This window comes from Bidens hawaiensis, unplaced genomic scaffold (genome assembly GCF_021521415.1).
Source record: "Bidens hawaiensis isolate Kalapana, Puna unplaced genomic scaffold, B.hawaiensis_p1.1 tig00000369_1, whole genome shotgun sequence".
Taxonomy (NCBI): Eukaryota; Viridiplantae; Streptophyta; class Magnoliopsida; order Asterales; family Asteraceae; genus Bidens; species Bidens hawaiensis.
In genome coordinates, this window is record NW_027491028.1 from 203000 (window position 1) to 221005 (window position 18006).

The window sequence follows — 18006 nt, forward strand, 5'->3', positions numbered from 1 at the left end:
TAATATTTTTCTACAATGGGCTCAAAACCGGTTGATAATGTCTATAATGATCTTTACAATAACAATATTAAATTGTAGTAAAAAAGAAAAAGAAGGAAAACATCTTGAAAATTTAAATCACCATCGCCATAAAACAAGTCAAACTTTTACCACATTATTCTAGTCAAACTTTACCAACTCTCACGAAAATAATAACCAAGACAAGCGCAACATAAATACGATACAAATCACGCCCCGAGAAGAGTCTCAAGTGCTTCAAAGAATAACGGGGCCATTTCTGGGCTCGGAGATTTGATTGCACACTTGACGCCAGGAACACCAATGACTGCTGTAAGTTCAATCAAGAACGGTATTCCTTTCGGGATTTTAGCTGATAAATATAAGACCTCCTGATTCCCGTTCCTACGTTTCGCAATAAAGAACATGTTGGAAGAACCCAACTGTTCAATAGTCGCTTCCACATTGTTTATCACAATACCAGCAATATCCTTTGACACCTCGTTTGAGTCCGGTAACGACTTCCATGTCTGCAATAAATTTCATCAATATTTCATACTTTAGAATTTGGTCAATGCATGCGAATAAGGTGTAAACAACTAAAAGCGCCAACCAGCCAAGCTTAAACGAGCTCGAGCCTGACAACAAGCCCATTTAATAAACGAGTCTGAACCAGAGCTTCATATACCAAACTCAGCTAGGCTGGTGCATATGATATAGATATATTAACCTATATTTATTCTGTGTGCATGCAACCGAAATAAACGAACCCAGACGAAAACCAACAGTCAAGCCCAAATTCATTATTTAGGGCCAACGTTTGTTGGCCATAAAATTTCAAGCCAAAATGGTAAAACTGAAACCAAAAAAACCTAAGCCAAACAGTATTCAAAGCTCAAAACCCCCAAATTTTCAGTTTAGTTATAACTCAAACTGACCTATGCGTACCCCTAATTTATATATAGAAGAAACATAAAAACAACTGAATAATACATATTATGTTAAAAAATATATATATATATAATTATATTATAAAATATAAATAAAAATACAATTACGAACATATAATAATTATTATATATGTATATAAACAAAAATAACTTAATAATTAACAAATAATACACTAGCCAAGCCGAGCTCGAGCTTAAAAAATTCACAAGGCGAGCTTGGAGCTTTGAATATAAGCTCGAAATGAAACTGAGCTCGAGCTCAATCTCAGTTCGGCTCAAATCATTTACAATCCTACATGTGAAATAGAAAAGAGTTCATTTTACCTCAAGGAAGGTAGATCGTTCCATTCGTCCATCCTCGGTGAACAAAACGAGTAATGATAATCTATCATTAAAGTACCAAACAGGCTGTTGATTGTTCTTCACCGCAACCTGCAACATTGAGTTAGGTGGACCTGGTGCTATATTCTGGAACAGAACCATAGGAAGAAGTGTTCGTGCCGATGTTCCCGGTTGAATTTGTGGGACCTAACAACAAAATATACATTTTACTCAAAACCAGAATAACAAGATGCGGATATTGCAACCCAATGATAAATTATAGGTACCTGAAGTGGTCCACCAGCAGCAAGACCAAATGTGTTTTTGTTGAATTGGATCATAAATCCATCCAGTGGGATGTCTGTGTTGTTCTCAAACATTAAACTGTAGAATATTTGACCGTCCCTTAGTACCAGCTGGGCGCTAATTTCTAGACCTTGACCATTAGCTGCTGGTAATAATATGGGTAGAGGCGGCCTGCGATGGTAGCAAAACTGTTGAGTGAATTTTATACTTTTTGGTAATGGGTGAGTTGTGCAGGTTGGGTTGACCATTGACCAACATGCACCTTTTGTTGTCTTGTTTGAAAAATGAAATCTTTTAAACAATCGGGATTATAAAAACAAGATTATTAATTCAAAGTACAGTTTGAACCACTCAAAACCAGTTTGGCCCATTCTACTTTTAGCTGCATTTTTTTATAAAAATCAATTGACTCGTTTGTAGGCTTGTAAACGAAATGAACGTTCAGTGAACTATTCGGTGGGAAATTGTTTTAGTTTATTTAATAAACGAACGAACATGAACAAGCAAATGTGCTTGTTTAGTTAAACGAACAAACACAAACACATGCATTGTTCGTCAATTATATTCGTTTATACCCGTTCATTTATGTTCGTTAGTTTACGCTTGATTAAATTTGTTAGTTTTAGTTTGTTAATATATTAATTCAAACTTTTTAGCCCATTGCAATATAATCCTGTTTTAATAACTTTTTAGGTCCAACACACTGATTTCCGCGTTTACTTCTAATTGACTAATTGTTATAGCTGAGTTATATTTGTTCATATATGTTTAGTTCGTTTACGTTCATGAACCGTTTATTTATGTTGTCAACAAACAAACATAAACAAATAAAAACTAGAAAATCTCATTTGTTTTGTTCGTTTTCGATCGTTTATTCAGTTAAAAGTAAAACGAACGAACACGAGTATGCTTCATTGCTCCGTTCGTGTTCGTTCAGTTCATTTACAGGCATCCGGTTGAGATAAAACAAAATACAAACACAGCCATTAATAATCAAACGGGTATCTTTTTGGTATTTTATGTTACTAAATAAGTCAATAACACATACCCTGCATCGATTGCAGGTTGATCTACCGGAACAATAGCATTATCATCACCACCATCAAGACCCATAAGATCAAGTAAATCTGGCACAGGAGCAGAGGCGGCAGTTAGCTGATTAGCGGCAGAAGTAGGCGGTGGAGGTGCAACACCATCAGACACCAGTGTAGATGATGTCTCAGGATACCCACCTTCAACACCATCAGGGAACTCCTCTTCTTCTGTTCTTTGAACAGTCCTTACACGTGTTATAAATGTTTCGGGTGGTTTGTGATACACAGAAGACAAAGTAGCAACATTTGCAAGAAGCTCATCAAGAAGAGATGAATCATATTGATTTGAATCATCACTTATCACTGGTTTCTCAGCTAAAACAACATCTTTAGCAGCCTAATATATGTTATACGAGTCATTAGTATAAAAGGATTTACAAATTATAAGTAATAACGATTTAAAAAAAAATGAATTGTAATTAAGAACCTCGGGATCGGTTGAAAGAAGGCGCCAGTATATGTAAGCACGATCGCGCAAATCCGGATTGTCGGTTTCCACAGTGGCATTATTCAAAACAACCTATGAAGACAACGTTATAACTTCAAATCAGATTTATCGAAACAGATATACAAAAGTTTGACATTTAAAAAGCCTAATTGATACTAGGCTGTAAAGTAAAAAACTAACTAAATGCTCAGTGGACTGTTAGGTGGGAAGTTCGTTTATGTTCGTTTATATAAAAATGAATGAACATGAGTAAGATTTTTGTTCATTTGGTTAATGAACGGGCATTAACACATGTCTCGTTCATTCATTTATGTTCATGAGCGTTCGTTTGTGTTCATTTATACTCAGCTTACGTTTAAGTTCGTCTGTTAACATTCATTAATATATTCATTTAACTTTTCAGCCCATTACAATTTAGTCTAATTTTATTAATTTTTCAGGCCCAACAATTTTGTCTATTTTAATTGTTCTTGTTCAATCGCCTTTTCAGTTAAAGTTAAACGCACGAACACGAACATGCCCAGTTCGTGTCCGTTCGGTTCGTTTACAGGCCTGATTGATATCATGAACTTAAGTGTATTTAAAAAAAAATGTTACCTGAATCATTTGCTGTGGTCCTTCAGTTGGCTTTTTAAGAAAAAGTTTGACCGTGGCCGTCAACAACTGTAACTGGACTTGTGCAGGTTCTTCAGGGAAACTCTCTAGAAAGCTTTCAAGAAGTTCATCAGCATTATCAATTCTTTCAGCATATTCACCAATGATCCAAATCATTGACGCCTGTTACAAAATAATAAACAAATATATACCGGCAAGGTTGTAATACATATTAATATATTATAACCCTAGAACTTCGCAATATTAATAATACCTTGGCTTCTGGCTCATCCAAAGTGTCCAAACTCTCACAAAGTGTGGCAATGATAGATTCATAACTGAAATGAAAGCATGCAATTAACATTATGATTATAAAGCTGATTATCAAATGGAGAAACGAAAGCTTACGTGTTGGGATATCTTCTAAAAATATCCTTAATAACTATAATAGCTTCTTGAACAACATAATTAACTTTAATTTTTATCAGCTCTAGAAGAACACTAATGCAACGTTCAGCAGCTCGTTCTAACTTGATAGCACAACGCCCAATAGCACGCACGGCTTTTCTCACAAAATCAACATCTACTTCGGTGGCATATTCTTTGAACTCCAATAATACCTGCATGATCAGATTCATTGAAAAAATTAGGCATAACAATTTTGACCCTTTTACCTAAATGGTTTGAGTCAGGTTATATTCTCTCTCTAATGGGTCAAACAGAAATTAAAGAAAAGTTAGATTAAAGGGAAACAGGTCAAAAGGCTCTCGGCGTGGATTTTTAGTGAAACAAAAAAAAGACTCGGCTTCATACATTCTCCAGGTCCGAAGGGAAATCTTCTTAAATAAAAAATATATATTATTATCAAAACAGTCTAACATTTGTGATCATGTTTGTAAATGAACCGAATGTTTGGTGAATCGTTCGTGAACTGTTCAGAGGGAAGTTCGTTTATTTAACAAACAAATGAGCATGAACAACTTTTTTAAAACGAACGAACATGAGGACATGTCTCATTCGTTCATTTATGTTCATGAACATTGCTTTATATTCGTCCATTGTGCTCGTTTACTTATGTTTGTTGGTTTATGTTTATTTAAGTTCGCTTATATATTCATTTAAAACATTTAAGCCCATTACAATTTAGTTTAGTTTTATGCAATTAATAATTATACTATTACCTCTTACAATTCGGTTTTTCAAAATTTTTAGGCCCAACAAGTTAATGTTTACGTTAACTTTCAGTTGGGGTTTACTTGGTTATGTTTGTTCATCTGTGTTCAATTATGTTTGTTCATTTGCATTCGTTTACATATGTTAACCGTTCGTTTATACTATTAACAAACATGAACACACACATTTTCTTAACGAACGAACACGGACAAGAAAACTCAGTTCATTAGTTGTTCGGGTTCAATTGTTTGTACGGTGAAAGCTAAATGAACGAACATGAACACGCCGTGATCGTGTTCATTAGGTTCTTTTACAGGCCTAAGTATCTGACTCACTATTTATAAAATAAAACAAATAACTTTGGTCTGATAAATACCAAAAGTACCCATTTTGACATGTTGCCTCGCCTATCTGACTAAGTCCAAGTTACTGCCTCTTAACATATATGCTAAAGACATAATTATTTTAAAGAAATATAATTACCTGGTCAATATTTCTATCTGAAGCAAGCTTTATCATGATCTCTAACTTTTCCATCTTCACGTAAATCGGATCATTGTACTTGCAGAAGAACACCTACAAAGTACGTGTAATTTAGATGGTCCATTCTAAATCCTATGAATGGTGGTCAAAGGAAAAAAATGTTAAATCATTATACCTTAATTTCATGAGCAAGGATTGTGGGACGCCGTTGTACAATAAGGTTGATGTTCCTTAATGCAACATATTGAATCTCGGGTTCTGCAGAAAGTAGTGTTACAAGAGGAGGGGCCATTTTCTTGCAAAGGTTCCGAATCACATCTGGACTAGTGATGAGTTCCATTTGTTGAAGGATCATCTGTTAAGGTAAAAATATTACAATTTAAAACAAGAAAAGTCAGAACATGAATATAGGAAACCATGCATACAACCTCCTGAGATTGTTTTTAATCAAAGATGTAGTTTATTATTGCTTTTGTGAACATATGTTTAGGACTGTGAACGAATCGAACCAAACCTAGAGGAACCTTGTTCATGCTCGTTTGTTAAGCATTTACCGGACAAATGCATGGTCCACAAACACATAACTGAACATAATTTCTTGTTTGTGGCTGTTCATTAAGGAAACAGTTTTGTTTGTGTGCGTTTATTAATTTCATAAACAGACACAAAGAAACATATATTAATTTAAAAAATAAAAATCAACACTCTTAAACTCAAGAATTAGACATCATCATCATCATCATCATCATCATCATCGTACTCAGTATATCCCACCAATAGCAAAGCTATAGTAGGGTCTGAGGAGGGTAAGATGTAGACAGCCTTACCTCTACCCCATAAGGATAGAGAGGCTGCTTCCAGCCCATCAAGAATTAGACATAATCATCTAAAATAAATATAAAGTTAAGTGTTTGGCATAATTATTAAAAATACTTGACAAAATAAACTAAATATTAATATATAGAAAATCTAAAAAGCGTTTACAGACCAAACATAAACAAACGAACATGAACATACGTAAACGAACAAACGTGAATGAACAAACTCAATACGGAATATTCACTAACACCGCTGAACGAGTGCGACCTCTGTTCATGTTCATTCTTTTATTTAATGAACATAAACTAACTTCCCACCTGACGGTTCACGAACAGTTCGCTGAATGTTCGGTTCATTACAGCCCCACATATGTTCATATTTAATGCATTTCTGATATACAAAGGTTAAAAAAGAAAAAACAAGGACAAAAGAGTGTTTGCAGGTCAACCCAATCTGTTTCGACCAGTAACAAAAACGACCCGTTAAACCCAAACCATTTAACAAGACAGGTCACCCTCGTAACTACCTATAACAACTACATGAAATAAAAATCAAACAAATCCACCTTAACAGCTGAAAGAACAACAGCAGAATTTGCATGTTGTAATCTTGGAGTGACTCTCTCAACAATATTTTCAGCTTCACGAGCATCAGCTGCCTTGTACTTAGACAGAGCATCTAATATGAAGACTTGACCCCACCTGTTGTCATTTTATTAAAAAAAACATTTAAAAACACAAAATAACAAACAAAAAATATGGCAAAATATAACTTAAAGAATCACACTCACTCAGTGCATTCATTTAGAGCAGTAAGAAGCTTTGTAAGTGTAACGCTGGTGATCTCAAAGATGGGTTTACTGCTGTTATCTTGAATTTCTGCAAGAGCTGCAACAGCATTTGCTACAACCATAGGGTTATTATCAGATATCAAATCCTTAAGACCATCCAGAAAGCCCCTATCTTCAACTAACTCGGCATTAATGTCATAAAGTTTAGCAACACATATAGCTGCTGTCTTTCGAACATAAGGATCATCATCCTGATAATAAAGAACATAAAGATGCCCATACAGGGAAGTAGCGTGTTAAATCCTGAAATACTGTGTTTAATCGGTAATTAAAAATTTTAAAAACAGAGATATGTGTTACCTTAAGGCACCTCTCCAGAGGATCACAAAGATATTCTGTAATTTTATCAACTCGGATGCATCCCATTGTTCGAACAGCTAACGCGCGGATCAAAGGATTTGGGTCCTGTGTGTCCTGTAATATTCATTCACAATCTTATTAGAAATTCGCTATGGAAATTTGAAGTACTTATTACGACTTGAGAGGATGATTTGAGTGCTTATTCCTGGCATGCTTAAGATATTCAAAGAAAAAGTAATATATAATACACTAAAGAAAATATTTCATTCATTAGCAGATGGTGCCATTACAACGACTATAAAATTTTTCATCTAATAAAAGTTCTTCACTAGTAGCACTATCAAGTATCACTTTTCATCTTATACAAAATGAGGACTGAATCGACATTGCCTCTCAAGACTTAAGATCCTTCACCATCACTGGATATAGTCATCAAACAGATGTTCACCAATCACACTAGTTAGAAGATAAGCTTGAAAGTAAACATGAATAAATTCTTCATTCAGTAACATATCACCAAAATAAGAGCAATGAAAATAATTCCAAAAACCACATTACAGTGAGCAACAGCATATAGTGAATGATTCATTGGTCCCCCTCATTCTTATTTCATATAAAGCAGTTCAGGATTATAGGTTACAAACTAATAAATAATCAACCTAAGCAACTGGTTCTTGAGGCAAAAGCATAGTTTGGTACTTTGGTTACTTTAATAATTTACTTAGCAAAGAATGATGATTTACAGGAGCATGCATAGTATGAGCGATTCTATTAGATATAGGATGATTAGGATCACATTCCACAAAGATAAAACACCAAAGAGCATGCATTAAGTTAAACAGAGAATTTTGCTACTTCTTGCCTTCACAAATGTATTGACTGCAAGTATAGCTAGATCAGGTTGGCTTTTAGCATAATTGATGAGATACAAGTACACAAGCTTTTTGAGCTCCAAAATTTCTGTCTGCATACAGTTCAGGACATCTGTGAATAGTGAAGAGACATCCTTCCCCACAGTCATGGCAGCAATCACCTTTTTGACAGCATCTTTTCTCTTATCCTGGACGTCAGGAAAAAAGCGCATCAAGCAATATTATAACTAACAGTCAATTACTCAAAAAAAACACATCTTTTCTCCAAAGAGTAAAAGATTCCAAAGAACCAACGACTTCGGTTTTCAATTGCAAAACCAGCCGTTCAAATTATGAATAATTTTCTAGTCCATCTTAGCGTACATATTATGTGTCTTACATCAGCTTAAAAAAAGAAATCTTCCTGAAACAGAAAACTATAGAACTTGCCAAATGCAAAGGTGTGCTCACAGTAACTAGGCGGTTCAATATTTGAAGCTATTATGCAGTAGCACGCTCATTCAAGTAATACAGTACTTAACTAACAGACAAAGTTTTATTGTTTCCGAATTCCAAGGTGTTTAATGCAAATAAACGTAGAACTTTTGTTCTACGTCTGCGAGCAATATGATACGTGCAAGACCCTTGTCATCCCATGTTCACCATGCAACTTATTAATTTCTTATTAGTTTCATTACTTGTTTGTTTATTATAGGTTAGTGGGAAGTTATCTTAGTTAGTGGTCTAGTTCATGGTCATGTTACCTTTTATTTCGTTCAATTACTTTCAAGTGTAAGCCTATAAAAGGCATTCCAAGTTTATGAATGAATTAAGAAGAAAATTAGCAAAGTTTTATTGTCTCTTTCTCTCTAATGTTTCTTGGAGTCTAACCCGCTCAAAGGGTCATATTTTGGGAGACCGCCGATCTCGAATCCGGCTTCTATCACAATATATCCCCGTCTAATTCCGGTCAATGAATAAATGAAACTTTAACGAATAACTAACAGATTTCCTTTCTTTCAGTTATTCTTTTGCCCCGTATATTAACAACAAAACTGATTTTTCCAATGTAACGATTTTCTAGTACATCTTTACATTCATATTATGTGCGTTAACTCTAAAATATGGCGAAAACAGATATAACTCTGGAACTTACAGTAATTATGAGTTGGTTCAGTATTATGCAGTAGTACACTGATAACTCATACAATGTTTGAAACTTGTAATAAGATGCAGCAGCAGCAACTACTACTAAGTACTACTAACTAACAACATCTAAATGCGTAGAATGATAAACTTGATACAGGAATCATAATTAGGTCAAATAAACCCGACCTAATTGAGTAATTGCATATCAAAGTTACAGATCTGACAATACATCCGGCATAATAACGAAATTACTAATCAAATTACAACAATAGAAGAAAACTGAAGCAATATTAGGTGATTTAATCATCAGATCAGGAAGTAATAATAATAATAGGTATACCTTGTACTGAGAGTTGAGTTCTTCTTTAAGCTCAGGTATTTCTCCCTTTTTAGTAGTGGAGAAGTACTTGGAATCGTGGCCGCTCATATTATCCGGTGATCGGAGTCAACCACGGAGATTCGACGATGATGGACTGGATCCGAAACGGAGGAGAATGTGTGAAAGAAACAAAGACTGAAAGAAATGGAGATTGAAGAAAACAAACGGGTGCTTTGAAAAGTTGGACTGGATCCGACCCGATTACCAGATTTGAAACTCAAAGTACAACGCAAGTGGAAAGGTAAAAAAAAGACAAAAACATCTTTTTTGTAATTTTAAATGGGTTATGAATAATTTTTAGAGTTTTAAAACCTATGTAGATTTTGAGAGTTTTTACTGCGTCACAGTATAAATAACTGAAGTGAATATGTGATAAAAGTAAAAAAGACAGTCAAATATTATAAAACACGTAAATAAAAATGCACAAGTGGAATTCTGTTATGACTTTTATAGTTGTAGTATGTAGGTAATAAAAAAAAAAGATTGGCTCACATTAATATGGACGCGTAAATATACCAGAAATGGCAATATTTATGATTCTTTAAAAGTTCGTTAATAAATAATGAAACACGTTTCATTTATACATAACTCATTTGTATTATCATTTTAAACAATTATATTTTATATATTAAGAGGTTAGTTACCCGTATAGCACACGGGTTAGAATAAATAATTTTTTTAAATAATAATATAATGTGAATTAAAAAAAAATTATAATGATATATTATACGGTAAAAAAGTTACACATTACGCAATTTGGAAATAAAAAGTTGTTAGAAAATTCATAAATCATAAATTATTTATTTGTTATTTTCTATATCAAAACTTAGTTGTAAATGACTACTTTTTTAAACCAACCCGTGGACCGAAAATCATTCTAATATTAAACCGTTTTGACATGAACAATGTTTGATATTTTAATCGGTTAAAGAAACTCACGCCTTTCGTATTGGTTACTTATAAAAATCTAATATTAATAACTAATGCAATATGTTTTATATTAAACAAATTAACATATTTATGATGGTATTAATTCTTTTAAATTAGGATGGAAGTATTAAAAATTAAAAATGAAATATTAAAAAGAGAAATATACTTAATATGAGAGAGATGAAGGAAAATTTTGTAAGGATCAAAATAGTGATAACATATGTCATTTAGAAAACTTTATTTATTAAATAGTATAGATTATCTACCTATTCTAATGATGTAAAATAATTACAGACACTTGCATGTTTTGGTTAATTCTTACAATTTTTTCCCTCCAAAACCAATATCTTAATTTATCTATACTACTAGTTTATCCCCCCGTATTACGGGGGTTGTTTTATATTATTTGTTTTTAATATTTATTTATTTTTTAAATTTTCTATTTTTTTTATTATATGAACGTTAATAATATACTTATGGTTTGTTGATAAAATTGTTTCACAAATAAATGAGATGTTATAATCCGGTTTAAAAGTTGTATGTGTTTGACGAGACTCAAGACTCGTTTATTTTTTTACTATAAAATTGGTTTTTTGATTGTAAATAATATATATTTATTTTTAAATAAATCAGATACTAACTTTTAGTATATATCTACTTTATAGGATTTTTATTTCAAATATTTGGTGAGATTAGATTTTAATTTAATGAGATGTTATAACCCATTTAAGAAATATATGGGTTTGATGAGACCCATGTTGGTGCATAAATGTCAGTAGTTCATAGTCTAGTGTCTGTAATCGAGTCTGTATTGTTATTTATGTTTTTGTTTAAAGCGAAGTTGTTAACAAGTTCGCCTAGGCGAACTTGTTGAACAAGCGAAGTTATGGACAACTTCGCCTGAACATATCAGGCGAAGTTGTCGTGTATTTATATATAGGTTACGGATTGTTTAGTAACGAGTTGTTTAGTGAATCGTGTGATAGTTGTTAGCAGTGTTGGTTAACGAGTCTGTAATAGTGATATCGTATCACGTGTTCGGTAATCAATATAACGTGTTCGTTTATCGTATCGTGTTTGTTTGATTTGCTTTCTAACTCGTAACGATCTACGCAGGGATTCCGCACCTGAGTAGAACGCGATATCTCGTGTGATCCGTCCAGGGAACCTACAATTGGTATCAGAGCATTTGGTCGATTGTGTGGTTCGGGATATTCACGCGGGTGTAGAAATCGTCCCGTTTCGACTATTCGCGGGACGTGTTTTTGGTGTTTTGATCATTCTTACCTCCTACCATCGTGTTCAAGCCTTTACACCGTCAAAAACCTCGTTAAAATCCGATTTACAGATCTGCAGAAACTTCGTGTTCATCAGGCGAAGTTGCCGTCACTATGCGTAGGGTTTCGGCGAAGATATAAGGTTAAGCGAAGTTATCCACAACTTCGCCTACCTTCTCAAGTTCGCTTAACTCAAGCGAAGTTCTCTACAACTTCGCCTACCTCTTAAGTTCGCTTACCTCAAGCGAAGTTAAAAATCAGCGAAGTTAATCAGCAGTGTTATCAGCGAAGTTCTTCAGCGAAGTTCTCTACAACTTCGCCTACTTCAAGCGAAGTTATCCGTAACTTCGCCTACAGGACTTTAAAAAAAAAAAAAAAAAAAAAAAACTTTTAACTTTTCAGGTTTCTTACTTTCGGGAAAGATGTCGTCGATCAACATCTCTGAGTTAGTGAAGATGGAAGTTGAAGCAGGGTCGGCTACCAAGGCCCCAAGATTGCTGAAGGGAACCGATTTCGTTGCATGGAAGGATCGGTTCATACAGTACGTCAAATACCAGGATGCGAAGATATGCATCCAGGATGGGTATATTCCACCAATTATGGAGTATGAAGGTCGTGACCAAATCAAGAAGTATAGTAAAATGGAAGAAGAAGAGAAAAAGATGTATGAGGCCGAGAGCAAGGCTCATGCTGCTATTACTATGGCTCTTCCACAAGAGATCCTTCATACGTTTAGAAAGTACACATCAGCAAGAGAGCTTTGGGAAGCTCTTGAGAGCAGATTTGAAGGGAATGTAGGAATCCGGGCTTCAAAGATAAAATTGCTCAAAACCCAGTTCTCAGTCTTCAAGTATTTGAAGAATGAATCTTTAGATGATATTATCACTCGATACTACCATCTGATGACTGAATTGAGCAACTATTCCATTTCCTACCGAGAAGAAGAAATAGTTGAGAAGCTTCTAGATGCTCTCCCACCAAAATGGGAGATGTACACTGTGCTGATGAGGGAAGACAAAGACTTTCCCACATATGATCTAGAAACGGCAGTCAACAAGCTCAGAACCTTTGAGCTTAACATGGCCAGAAAAGAGACCTCTATGGATCAGGTTCAAGATCCAGGTATGTATGGAGCTAAAGTCAACACTAGCTCAGGATCGAAGACTGAATCGGCTGCCTACTACACAAAGGGAGAGTCGGGCCCCAACTCATCTCATGCGGGGCATGTGTCAGTTAACACAAATGGGGATGTTTGCTATGTAGCAGCTGGATCGAGTGGTTCTCAACCCCAGGTAAGCAAGAGTAGTTGCTCTTCAAGTGTTCCCAGCAACAACTACTCCAAGATGCCTATGAGTGTCAAGTCTGCTGAAGAGCAGTTTGGTCTCTATGCTTCTTTTATCGCTTCCTATGAGAACTATATTCAAGGGAAGATTGTTGATCCAGCTATGTTGGATGAAGATTACGATCAGATTGATGCTGACGATATGGAAGAAATGGATCTACAATGGCAGATGGCCATGATTGTGAGGAGGGTGAAAAGGTTTATGAATAAGACCGGTAGAAAGTTTGTTGGAGGAAGACCAGGGTTCGACAAGTCAAAGGTGAGATGCTACAATTGTCAACAAAACGGTCACTTTGCAAAGGAGTGTAGGAATGAGCGTGTAGAACGTGGTCAAGGAAGTCTACACCGCATAATGAGGGAAGAAAAGATTATAGTGCCATGATTTCCAGAGGAGATGGTGAATACAACTGGAACCTGCTTTCTAAAGAAACTTTTGAGCAGGCAAATTTGGCAAAGGTTGAAACTGAAGAAAGTGAGAGGGCTACCAAAGAAGAAAAAGCTCTTATGGCAGATGACAATGACCAGCTCTCCGAGGTATGTTCTAAACCTATATGTTCAAAATGTGAGAACTTGTCTGAGCAACTAGCAACCATAACTAATCAGTATGTTAGGTTGGATGCTGAATTTAAAACCATAAAAGAAGATCATCACTTTATTAAATCAAGAGAAAATAATTATAAAATTAAAATAAAAGCTTGTGAAAAAGATGTTAAAAGTTTAAAAACTAAACTTGCTGAAAAAATTGAAGTGATTGATTTAAGTTATGAGGTTTTGGAAGAAAAGACCAAACTAATTGCTGAGAGAGAAAAACAGATTGCTGACCACCAGGTGAAAGTGGTGGAACTGAATCGAAAACTGGAGCAGTTCAGAAATTCCTCTGCTATACTTGATCACCTTGTTAGTGATCAAGGTTCCTCAGTCAAGAGGGGAGGAATCGGTTATCATGAGGTTCCACCACCGTACAATCACAATTACACTTTTAACCCTAGTGTTCAGAAATCTGTTGACTTTGAGGTTGCTCAGACAGTGCCAATTAAAGTAACCATTAAAGAACCAAATGTTAGTAGAGGCGAAACAAGTTCGCCTGTTTCAAGTGTTGAAATTTCTGATCAAAGTCTAGTCTCATCAGATTCGGATAAGTCATCCGAGTCTGGTAAGGCAAAAGAGGAGGTTGTGTTACCCAAGAGTGAAGAAAAAGATAAAACGAATAAAAAGAGTACTCCACTAAACCCGTACGTCCCACCTTATGTGAGACGAACGGGCAGTAATATAGCCTCGACATCTAAAACACCTGTTGATAAAAAGGTTGAACATAGGTGTTGTTTTAGATATAATCAATTAGGACATCTTGTTGCAAATTGCCCTCTGAAGCAGCGATTCAGAGGTGTAAGGCCTACTAAAGCTGAGAATAGACCTAATAGTAATTATTATGCTCCTAAAAATGAAAACCACTTAAAATTCAAAAATGTGAATAATTCAGGTTTTCATAGAAACAAATCTCAGTTTTACACTTCTAATAACCAAACCACAAGCTATAATACTTTCAATTCTCAAAGGTTTGGAAGGCCTTACAATCAATCTTCAATAAGATATCCTAATGGGACTTACAGGAGTTATCGAGATACTAACTTTGGAAAGCCAAAGTTTGGGATGTATAGATCCAAGACCAATTGGTCTTGGGTCCCTAAATTCTAATCTTTTGCTTTATTGTGCAGGAACAGTTGAACAGAGCTGCCAACAATCTTTGGGTTGTAGATAGCGGCTGTTCCCGGCACATGACGGGTAACAAATACTTGTTACACGATTTGAAACCTGTTCAAGGAGGGAGAGTAAGCTTTGCCGGAGAAAGTGGAGGCAATATTACTGGAAGGGGAACAGTGTCGAACGGAAAGATGACATTGGAGAATGTTAACTTTGTAGAAGAATTGAAATACAATCTGCTAAGTGTGTCGCAGATTTGTGATAAGGAGTACACCGTTCATTTTACAAAGAACGAGGCGATTGTGTTGAAACCAGGTTTTCAGATACCTGAGGAGTGGATTTTGATGAAGGCTCCACGTGAAAGAAATACGTACACTATGGATATGAGATCAACTGAAATGGCCACGGCAGAATCATGCCTTATGACAAAAGCGAGTGAAACAGAGTCCGAATTATGGCATAGGAGAATGGGGCACATTCATCTTCGGAAGATGAACCACATTGTCAGGAATGGGCTTGTGCTGGGCGTTCCCTTGAAAAATTTCAATTTTGAAGATAAATGTATAGCGTGCAAGAAGGGAAAGCAGCATAAGAAATCCCATCTCACCAAGAAAGTCAATTCAATTACCAGTACTCTGGAGTTGCTTCACATGGATCTCTTCGGTTCCGTGAATGCAAAAAGTCTTGGAGGAACTTCTTATTGCTTGGTGATCACTGATGACTACTCACGATATTCGTGGGTGTATTTCCTGAAATCAAAAGACGAAACGGCTCAGATGGTGAAGAATTTGATTACCAAAGTTGAGAATGTTATGGATAAAAGGGTTAAGTTCATCAGGAGTGACAATGGAACGGAGTTCAAGAATTTTGAGATGGAGATCTTCTGCCTTCAGAGAGGGATTGAACACCAATACAGCGCTCCGTATACACCGCAACAGAATGGAGTGGCTGAAAGGAAGAACAGAACGTTAATTGAAGGAGCCAGAACTATGCTGGCTGATTCGAAGCTTCCTGTGGTGTTTTGGGCTGAAGCTGTTGCTACAGCTTGTTATGTTCTGAATAGGGTCTTAACTGTTAAAAGACTTGGTAAAACGTGTTATGAGCTTATGCATGGGAGAAAGCCCAACTTGAGTGGTCTTGAACCATTCGGGTCCCATTGTTCGATTTTGAAGACAAATTCTAAGTTTGGTGAAGTAGCCGATGAAGGAATCTTAGTCGGTTATGTTGTTGGGACTCCCAACAGACGTGTCTTCAATACATCGACCAGCAAGGTTGAGGTGGTGTGTAACACCGATATCACAAGTTACCAACCGCCAAAACCAAGCAACGGACCTGCGGAGTTTTTCGACTATGTTAAACTTTTTAAGTCTTTTAACATACCGTATTTGGATATTGCTGAAGAAGAAGAGAGAGTTGCTACGAAGATGATCCTTGATGAGGAAGAAGAACTATTGCAAAGACAGCTGATCGATAAATGTCAACCTTCCTCATCAAATGCTGTCGATACCCCTGCTACCTCGACTGAAGAAGAATTTTTCAATCCGTTTCACTCTCAGCATGAAACAACCATAGACGAGCTCTCTTCTAACTTGGAAGACAATTTGCATGTCGGTTCTGTTCCGACCACGAGAATTCATAAAGATCACCCTTTGGAGAATGTGATTGGTGATGTGTCCTCCGGTGTACAAACAAGACGTAGCTTGAATGAGCACACCTGTGTTTACACAAGCATCAAGGAGACAGGGATAATCAACGAATGCTTGTACACCTGCTTTATCAGCCAGATTGAGACGGAGAATTATCAAATGGCTTTAAAGGACAGCTCATGGGTCGAAGCTATGCAAGAAGAGTTGGCTCAGTTTAAGAAAATGGAAGTATGGGATTTGGTTGAAAAACCGAAAAATGTGCATGCGATAGGCACAAAATGGGTGTTTAAGTGCAAGAGAGATGAGAAAGGGATTATCATAAGAAACAAGGCGAGGCTAGTTGTGAAAGGATTTAATCAACAAGAGGGTATTGATTATAATGAAGTGTTCGCTCCTGTGGCAAGGTTGTAAGCCATTAGATTGTTTTTGGCGTTTGCTGCATATAAAAAGATGAAGGTATTTCAGTTGTATGTGAAGAGTGCGTTTCTGAATGGGAAAGTTGATGAGGTAGTGTATGTTGAGCAACCTCCGGGTTTTCCTGACCCAGACTTTCCTGATCACGTGTACAAGTTAAGCAAGGCATTGTATGGACTACATCAGGCACCTCGTGCCTGGTATTCAACTTTATCAGATTACTTGCATGAAAATGGTTTTGAAAGAGGAAAGATTGATAGCACGTTGTTCGTTAAGAGAGAAGGAAGCGACTTCCTGCTGGTGCAAGTCTACGTGGATGACATTATCTTTGCTGCATCAAAAGTCTCCATGTGTCAGGAGTTTGAGGCCGTCATGAAGAAAAGGTTTGAAATGAGTGCTATGGGTGAATTAACTTTCTTTTTAGGATTGCAGGTTGATCAGAAGAAGGATGGGATGTTCATTCATCAGACCAAGTATGTCCATGATGTGCTCAAACGATTCAAGATGGAGGACAACTCTCCATTCGACACTCCAATCTGCGTCAATCACAAATTGGGTGCTGAGTCAGACGGTGATGCAGATGTGGACCCAACTCAATATCGGGCTATTATAGGTTCTTTAATGTACTTAACTGCTTCTAGGCCTGATATAATGTTTGCTGTTTGTCTTTGTGCTCGTTTTCAGGCAAACCCAAAGGAATCTCACATGAAGGGTGTGAAGAGGATCTTGCGGTATCTCAAGGGCAAACCGAAGCTGGGGTTGTGGTACCCGAGAGGAGGAGACTTGGAGCTAGTCGCTTACACAGATTCTGATTATGGAGGGTGCAATCAGAGTCGGAAGTCAACAACTGGAGGATGTCAGTTTCTTGGTGGCAGATTGGTGTCGTGGCAATGCAAGAAACAGACTTCGGTCGCAATTTCAACCTGTGAGGCAGAATACATAGCAGCATCCAACTGCTGCTCCCAGGTTCTTTGGATTCAAC

General features: G+C 36.2%; 1 protein-coding gene across 1 annotated transcript; it reads right to left on the reverse strand.

Annotated features, from left to right (window-relative positions):
* Window positions 1-124: 124 nt before the first annotated feature.
* Window positions 125-9849, reverse strand: LOC143624128 (beta-adaptin-like protein C). Its single transcript, XM_077094861.1, has 15 exons — window positions 9676-9849; window positions 8198-8395; window positions 7336-7449; window positions 6976-7226; window positions 6751-6886; window positions 5542-5721; window positions 5367-5459; window positions 4119-4330; window positions 3985-4048; window positions 3714-3893; window positions 3096-3188; window positions 2623-3005; window positions 1556-1745; window positions 1272-1475; window positions 125-527 (listed from the first exon to the last, which is right to left on the reverse strand). The coding sequence occupies exons 1-15, from the start codon at window positions 9760-9762 to the stop codon at window positions 228-230; spliced, it is 2685 nt and encodes an 894-aa protein (XP_076950976.1). The 5' UTR covers window positions 9763-9849; the 3' UTR covers window positions 125-227.
* Window positions 9850-18006: the final 8157 nt, after the last annotated feature.

What these genes read in the sequence shown, in the direction of transcription:
- LOC143624128 (XM_077094861.1), bottom strand. Translation starts at nt 9,762, where the DNA reads ATGAGCGGCCACGATTCCAAGTACTTCTCCACTACTAAAAAGGGAGAA. An exon ending in GCTCTAAATGAATGCACTGA is followed by an intron (nt 6,887 to 6,975) that starts GTGAGTGTGATT and finishes AAATGACAACAG; the next exon opens with GTGGGGTCAAGTCTTCATAT. An exon ending in TTCTTTCAACCGATCCCGAG is followed by an intron (nt 3,006 to 3,095) that starts GTTCTTAATTAC and finishes AACATATATTAG; the next exon opens with GCTGCTAAAGATGTTGTTTT.